This window comes from Dryas octopetala, chromosome 1 (genome assembly GCF_963921425.1).
Source record: "Dryas octopetala chromosome 1, drDryOcto1.1, whole genome shotgun sequence".
In the NCBI taxonomy this organism is placed as follows: Eukaryota; Viridiplantae; Streptophyta; class Magnoliopsida; order Rosales; family Rosaceae; genus Dryas; species Dryas octopetala.
Window position 1 is genome coordinate 4,839,944 of NC_141366.1, and position 8,728 is coordinate 4,848,671.

General features: G+C 36.5%; 1 protein-coding gene and 1 long non-coding RNA gene across 2 annotated transcripts; one reads left to right on the plus strand and one right to left on the minus strand.

Annotated features, from left to right (window-relative positions):
* Window positions 1-1,182: 1,182 nt before the first annotated feature.
* LOC147296772 (uncharacterized) lies at window positions 1,183-4,697 on the plus strand. The gene is made up of 3 exons (XR_015121013.1): window positions 1,183-1,302; window positions 1,467-2,024; window positions 2,132-4,697. It is a non-coding gene; the product is annotated as an uncharacterized LOC147296772 (long non-coding RNA).
* Window positions 4,698-4,702: 5 nt separating this feature from the next.
* On the minus strand, window positions 4,703-6,940 carry LOC147296773 (polyphenol oxidase latent form, chloroplastic-like). Its single transcript, XM_086234684.1, has one exon. The coding sequence runs from the start codon at window positions 6,938-6,940 to the stop codon at window positions 5,129-5,131; it is 1,812 nt and encodes a 603-aa protein (XP_086090810.1). The 3' UTR covers window positions 4,703-5,128.
* Between the last annotated feature and the right edge of the window lie 1,788 nt (window positions 6,941-8,728).

The following is an 8,728-nucleotide window of genomic DNA, read 5'->3' on the forward strand; positions in this document are numbered from 1 at the left end:
CCTTTCTTAAATGAGGAGGGTGGTCAAGAAAGTATTTTGGAGTGGTCATAATAGTAGCACTCAAATTTTTATGTGTCACACTAACACACACTATTAGCATAGTGTATAGACTAAACTAAATTATAATATGTGTAAATATGTAACACCAAGTCAATATATCACACAATATAATCGGTAAATAAATTGATGTTTTCATAAACAAATGAATGGTGGATAAAGACTGCAAAAATGAGAAAGTTATATGAGACTATTAACAATTGTAAGTATACTGTATATTATCAATTTATCACGGCTAAAGCAGTAAAGCCTAAATGGGTCCCAAATTTACAATTTACAATTTACTAATAATTCTAAATCTATTAGACAATTTACAATTATACAATTGATAAGCCTAAAGCAGTAATATAGAATTGTCAATTGGTAATATCAATATGATATGAAATTAGTAATTAGTAATAACTAATATGATATTAATTTCTTGGTGATATACTGATATGATGATATTGAAGACAGCGAAAATTTTGAACCTCCTAAAAACTCTATGTGGTATTGATTACTTTTGTAATTCATGTGGCAATATTGTAGTAAAAATAAAATTGAGGTGTTATTGAAGTAATTATTAATTAGTGAAGCATTTTTTTAACAGTATTTGCCTCCAGCGCACATTATATTCATCACATATCACATGAAACCTACCATATAATTTGGTTTTTTCAATGTTTTTTATCAATGTAGTAGATAATATGTTAAATAAACATATGGTAAAGTTTCATTCAAAATTTCCGTATTTTGATAGTAATTTCCGTCGTTTCCGTCGAATTTTTGTCGAAATTTAAAAATCTTCGAAATTTCCGTCGAAATTTCCATCGAAATTTCCATCGAAATTTCCTCGAAACCCGAAATTTTATTCCTTGATACTAACTAAACACAAAACGGTTTAATTAATCGTAGACATTTGACGAAGCGTTTGGATGTTGGCATGTAGCATAGCTGGTTAAATATGCAAGCAATTAATACGTACTATTTACCGATTTTTCATTTCTTATTTATTAAAAATAGAAGGAAAAGAAGGAGTACTACATTCACACTGTACTATCTCTTAAAATTGTACTAAATTATTGTACTTCAACGGATATTAAAATTGGCATTGTACTCAATAAGTCCGTGTATTTCAGCCCCTAATCAGCGTGCATGCATGCATGTACTCACTGTATAAATGTTTGTATTAGATCTTAACAAAATATCACCCAAGACCAGGAGTTCCTTTGCCTACATGACCTCGTCTGCTGCCCTGCCTTCATGGTACTAATTCTCATGTTTATTTTTTTCGGTCGACAATTCTCATGTTTAGCTTCTTAATTGATAGTACATGAGGAAATATTTCTTCGATCAAATTTCTTGCTTAATTTGTATTATTTCTCAGTATACTGATATTAATTGCATGATCAAATTTCTTGTTTATGTAGGCATGCATGAATATTAATTGCATGATCATGAAGCGAGAACTGAGCTAGTATTCACCAGAGGATGGACTAATTGGAAATGATGGCACTGCCTCGGTTGTCATTCATTGAGAGCTAGCAAGCACATTTCTTTGTGCTAAGCAAGAAAAATGATAGGTATGTGAAAATTAATCCTTATTAATTAGTTCCCCAAGAACATGCAATTAAGTCTCAATTGTGATGGAGTCTCGTCAGAACAGCTCAACTTCATTTTATTAAAGAAGCTCAATCTCAATTTGTGTAATTTTTCTTTTGTTTTTCTATTTTCCGTACATTAATTGAAAGATATTTAATGGCTCCAACAACCAAGATTAGAGATTAGGAGGCAGAAGCAAATTGCCCCCACTTTGATCTGAAAATTAAATAACGTACGTAACCAGTAACCTCAACCCAAATTAACGGAGGGGATCATGTAGAATTCAGAATTGAATTGAAGTTTGGGACGAGTCCAATGAGAGAGTGCAGAGAAAGCATGGAAAAGGAAGAGAAAGAGAGACAAAATATCTGATCGATTGAAGACTGGTATTTTTATTAACTGAATAGCTCGTAATTAATGTTTTATTAAGCCGATCGATTATAAATTTATAACAAATAAGAAACTGATTACAGTACCCACTAATGGATGACAGCTAAGGCAGCATTAGCAGCTTTTCTTTTTGGTCTATGTACGTGATGGTTCCTTGCGTGGATGAGCAGCTGATCTGCTGACTTACTTATAGCTAAAGGAGCTCCTCAACTATCTGAAGAAACCCCTGGTTTAACAGATCGCACAACAGCTAGCTAGTAATCAATTGGGGTAGCTAGCTAGTTAGATTTCCGTCCTTTTATATAATATAATTCTCATTATATCCGAGTATATATATAATTCACGAATGATCATTTGTTCTAGTGATGATACTCAGTTTATTTTTTGTAAAAGAAATTCATGAAATCATGTTTTATGAACAATACTTTTTAATAATAATAAAAAAACATATCCGAACCAATAAATTTCATAAGTTAATTATACCTTATCATATCTAAATAGAATTTATATCCCAAAGAAAAAAAGAGAAATGTAAATATATATGTATGAGTATGATCGAGTTTGAGTACGTAGATATACGCATAACGAGATATATAATTAAGCAACTGCATCGTAAAAAAGAATACTTATTTAGGTCTTGCATGTTGCTATATATTGGTATCCGTACTACAAAACGTGTATGTTTTCAGTCCATGAAGGATGTGGGAGTTCCATTTTTTTAACGACGATCATAAATGGTAATTACTTCCTTTTTATTCAATACCCCATTTTGAATGTCAACGTCTGCCATAAAGAAACATGTTTTCCATTTCTTTTTGGGGAAACGTTGAGGTGAGGCCATGATAAATTGATAATAACAATTCTTGCAGTTACAATTAATATTTATTGGGAACTGTTATTTGCACTCTAAAAAATCAACATTTGCACTCATTTTGTGTATCTATCATTTTTTTTAATACCTAAATGATATGCTATATATATCTCCACCATTAAATTTGTAAAGAAAAATTATAAACATAATAATTTTTTCTTTATTGAATTAGATCGAATGGATTGAATCTTTGATCTATGTTACTCGTAATTCATTGCTTCACCTTCTCCCACCACTTTAGGCAACATAAGAATTAAGAACTTATAAATTCAACAACTTGACTGTGACATGTATTAATGAATGAGATAAAGTTTGTGCATTCAATATTCATCCTTGTGGGATAGTTAATTATTATTATGTAGTGTAGTAGGTTACAAAAAAATTAAGTCCTACAAATCTCTCAACATATATACCATATTTTTAATAGAGATAAAAATATATCTATACGATCACAATTTGACACATATGTTGATTGATAATTAAGAATATATTAATTATTTATTAGGTAAAAACTTATAAAGTGGCTGACTGCTTATATATAAGAGGCCAAATATTTTGAGCGTCATCATTTAGATTAAGATTTGGAAGTCCACCCTTGGTTTTATGTAAAGGGTGAATACCTTGAAATATTAATGCTCAGTTTTAGATTGTGTAATCATCCAATCAGTTTAGCTGGACGTACCATATATTATATTGAATCTAGTTAATTGTAGTAATTAAGTTGATCAATTTCAGAACTTACAGGGGTTTATAATTAGTTCCGGTGTTTAATTGTCGGTTCAATATGCTTAAAACGATTCACATATTTCATATTTGTGGGATCTGTGAGCAGATGGAGTATTAATGGCAATTGCCAAGACAATGAGCTAGAAATTTAAAGCACTTACAACGCAGCCCACTTGCATGTAGTCATGTGGTGACTGGAAACTGGGTAAATCATAAGTATTATATACCGATCGAATAGGAGTTAGGACCACCGACCATTAACTATATATGTATGGGCCATTTAAACATTCAGGCTGCTGGGAGTACTGGAAAGAATAGATGATTAGGTAAAGGTCATTAATAAGTGTTATGGCCCTTCTACTTCCACCCCACCATGGCTAAACACATTTAATACTACCTACTCCAATTGTCCACTTGTCCAATTGTACAGGCTCCAGTAGCCTCTTTATCCAAATACATTAATGCATCATCAGCTAGCGCCCCTCAGTCACTCAATCATCACCATAAAATTGGAGGATGCTGTCTCGTCCCACCAGTATATGATATATCACCCTATCTTGATCTTCTGCACAGAATCTCGATCATCTACCAAGACTACAAATTTGCATTCATTGCATTATGAATCATGATCAACTCGTACAGTTCTTGGAGGGGAAAAAAAACTGTGGTGCGGATGCAGACCAGAATTGACCGTATATTCCTTGCTTTTAAGGGTGCGTTTAGTTCTTAGTAGGGTATACTCATGGATCATCAGATCTGCCTGTATGGTAGATGCTCTCCTACTCTTATATGCTTTGTTGATGAGTTAGATAATTTCGATGAATTGACCGAAAGAGGAGTTAGCTAGCTTTATTATATTAACAAAATTAATATTCGAAAAATAAAATATCCCATGCACAACCCATGCTTGCATTGGTTGAGGAAGTGCTAAAATTAACAGTGAAATTTATGAATTATTAAACATTTATATATGATGGGTATTAATTCTCAGATTTCGTACTTACTCACTCATATTTCTGAAACACGTACATGCATAACAAGAGTTGTCAATTCATTCATTCATTGTGTGCACTAAAACCATCCTAGCTTGGAATGAAGACTTATGGGTCACGTGTAGAAATGCATGCGAAGTAAAATCATGTTAAAGAGAGAGAGAGAGATTTTGAAACCATAATTTTATTGATGAATAACAGACAATTCCCATGCAGATAAGCAGTGGAATTCATTTTACACGTACAATAGTCTCTGACACAAACAGCTTAGTCGCAGAATTGAAAGAAGAAAAAAAAAAAAGGGATGCAGGGTTTGGAAAAGCCAGCTCATAATTGTATGGCTCAACGTATCCAAACGCAACACTGGTAGGTAGAAATGACATTAATTAACTAACAGTGGGACAACGCATGCATGCATGCATCCATGAACGCAACCCGTCCCGCGCAATTCCAAAGAAGTTACGTACGTACTACGTGACACATGCAGTCGATGACGTTAATTAAAAATGAATTAAGAAGCAAATTCGATCTTCAACCCACCAATGGTGATAGGGTCCTTTGCAACCCTAGGCACCAAGGTGACGAGCACACTGGTGTCATCTTCCGCACCCAAGTCCTCCAACAAGTCCGATATCCCGAGCTTGAGGTTCGCCGTGGTATTCCCCTTCCCCTTGGTCTTGTGCGGCACATTCGAAAAGCTCCCCGCAAACTCAGACTTGTCCTTCCGGCTCAACGCGTTCGCATTGTCGTTTATGTACACATCAAACTTGACCCCCTCGTTACTGTCGAACACGATCCCCGATATGACCAGCACCTCCTCCTCATTCTCCTTCTCCTTCTTGGTCCTCTTACTCGCTTTGGGCCTCGCCACCTCCACCGTGATCTTGGACTCCAACGTGGCCGGGAACTTATTAACCAGCTCCGAGGATGACACCGCGGCTTTGGTCTTGTTCTTGGTCTTACGAGCCACTGGCTTGCTCAACAGCCACGGAATACTAACCTCTTCGTACGCGTACCGGAGCTGCTTGGTGGTGTTGAGGCAGTCACTGACCTTACATTTCACCAGCTCGGCGTTCTCGTCGTAGAACAGAAACTCGGTGTTGAGCCAGTCACTGTCGGTGAAATCCTTGCGCTTGCCTCCGGGCAATGTTTTCCAAATGGACCACATGCGGTCCACGTTGGCATGGTGGGCGTAAAACAGCGGATCCCGACCCGCAGAGTAGAAGTTGCCCATGTCCTCGTTATGGGACTGGGTCGGGTCACCGACCCACCTGTGGATGGCCGTGTGAGGCACCCTCTCGATGGTACCCATATACTTTGTGTCGGAGGAGTCGCCGGCCCTAATGTCGTGGCCAAAAAAGAGACTGGGGATCTTGGCACCGGTGACCATTTCCCTGTACATGATGCTGAGGTTCTCGTCGATTAGGGTCTGCTCGGACACGTCCTCCTCAGTCCCAGCATAATCGAGGTCCACGGTGGCCGGAGGCAGGTGGTCGGCGTTTCGGTACTGGTCGTAGAGGGGAGAGGTGGGGTCGTTGTAAATGGCGGGAATCTTCATGCCAGCTGGCGCGTCCCAGTTCCAGAAGGGGAGAGCAAAGGTGGGGTCGTCGATGAGTTTGGCGAGGATTCTCTCGTAGAAGTAGAGATAGAGTCGGTGGAAGGGGAAGAAGAGCCAGGAGTAGTGGACTTGGATGTCAATATCGGGAAAGTTGGTTTCTGGATACGCGCCGTTGCAATAAGCGCAATGGACTTTGGCTTGTTGGGCGAAGCTACGCGGGTCGTCTTCGGGTAGGGCCCGCATCAGCTTTTGGGCTTCTTTGAATTTCGCCAAGTACTCGTCTGTCAAATCATGGGCCGGTGGCCGGATCCGCAACGGGGTGGAAAGGGATGGTGGGGTGAATGTTTTGATGGTTGTGCTTTTTGGGGGGCAACAGGGAATTGTTTCGGTCGTCGTTATTTCCGACACATCGCAGGTCGTTAGGTCCGGCGCGGGAACAGGAGCCGCCACGGCAAATGGTTTCGGGTCGAGGCTGGTGGCGCCGTATAGGCCTGCCCCTCCGAGGCCAATCAGGACATTTCTCCTGTCCAGTTTCCCTAATAAAGAGGACGCTTTTTGTTGCTGCTGCTGCTCACCATTGGAGCTGTTTTTGTTTGATGCTTTGCATGAGACTCTACTACGTGCAACATGAATGGAATGCTTGCGTTTCCCAAATAAGGAAATTTGGGATTTGCTTGAAGGAGGAGGCAATGCGGATAAGGAATTGCTGGAGATGAGAGAAGAGTATTTCGCCATGGGCATGGTAGGAGCGGGTGCTGAAGCCATTGCTTTGCTTGGGTAATGGGTGCACTGCTTAACGTCTTTGCTACTCTTTTATAATGCCAAGCTGTGGGTCCAAAGTCTCACAAATAATGAATCTTCTTTTTCATATATATTTTAGGGTCCTTTAGATATACATCTATTTTCAATACTCTATTTTAGAGTAGGTGTAGTATGTAAATAAATACGTGTGAAGTGTTTTTTTTTTCATGACTCATTTATCCAATTCAAATTAAAAAACAGTTGTTACCAATTCACATCAACATATAAAAACTTAAATACAAAAAAATTGAACACCTAATATACAAATAATGTACCTATAATATAGAATGATAGATTAAAAAAATAAACACACTAAGCCTCCACTTTGGATTAAAAAAGAAAAAAAGAAAAAAAATCTAATAAAAATATAACAAATTCATCACAATACAAATATAACACTAAGATATATAAATACATATACCAATACTTTGGACTCGGGTACAAAAAACAAAAGAAGAAAAATAAGAAGATACATATCACTGAAGTGAAGAAGAAGATACCTATCACTTAGGTGAAGAAGAAGATACTTATCCCCTCAAATCCAACCTCCTTTTGAAGTATATATACCAATGGTTTCATCCCCTCTTACTCAATTAGAAAGATGTGGAAGAAAAATAAAACCAACAATCATGGAAGGCTTAGTGTTAAAAAAAAGTATATGGGAACCTTAAGAAGAAGATCGAAGATTGATGATGAAGAAAAATAAAAGAAAACGAAGATCAAAGAAGAGGAAAATAAAAGAAAAAGAAAAAGATCGAAGAAATCACAAACACAAGCAAAATAAAATAATATGTTACTTACCTAGAGAAGAGGATGAAAACGTAATGATGTTTGAAAAACATAAATGACGTTTCTTCCTAATCTTTTAATTAACACCGGTCATAATATTCAACTTCAAAATTAATGGCAGTTAATTACAAAATATTTAAATGACAATACCTTAAAATAAGACATTAATTGTCAAAATTAAAATATACCTATTTTCAACTCAAAGGGTAAAAATGAATTTTTCAGAAAAATAAATAATCCTACATGACAAATTAAAAAATAAATATATATCAAAAAAATGAGATAATATTAAATTAGACCTTAAAAATGAGTGTATCTCGAATTAATTCTTTATTTTAAGTAGTATTTGATCGTTGGCTCTGACACATACACAATCTCCTTGCCATATACAATGAGGATTAAACCCAAAAAATTGTTCATATCATAAAAAGACATTATAACATTATATATATATTAAGACAAAACTTTATATTACTAATCTGAACAACATAATAGTATCCAAAGCTAATCTCACTTACTACTTTGAAATATTATTAATGCTTCGTTCGATCAGTTGTGTAATAATCCAATCATTCCATCAAACTAAGTTGTTCAACATGCCAAACACGTTTTGCATATGTGAGCAGAGTACGTATTAATGGCAATTGCCCTTGGCCAATTATGAAGACCATGACAAGATTTAAAATGCAATTTTGATAATTTACACCCCCACTTGTAGTCAATATGTACGTGGCGTGGGGATTAGAAATTTAGGAATTTAAGACCACCACCGACCAGGGGGCATGTAGACCTGCTGGCGTACGTGCTGGGCTGGAAGATTAGCGGATTCGGTAAAGTCTTTATTAGTGTGTTATGGCCCTCGGTCCTTTCCCTTTACTGTTGGGGTGAGAATTTAATACTACGTATACGGTATACTCTACAAATTTTTTTTTATGTACGCTGATAATGTCTATCTCTTTTATC

Bases quoted from the DNA above. Each gene is read 5' to 3' on its own strand.
- LOC147296773 (XM_086234684.1), bottom strand. From the start codon at position 6,940: ATGGCTTCAGCACCCGCTCCTACCATGCCCATGGCGAAATACTCTTCT.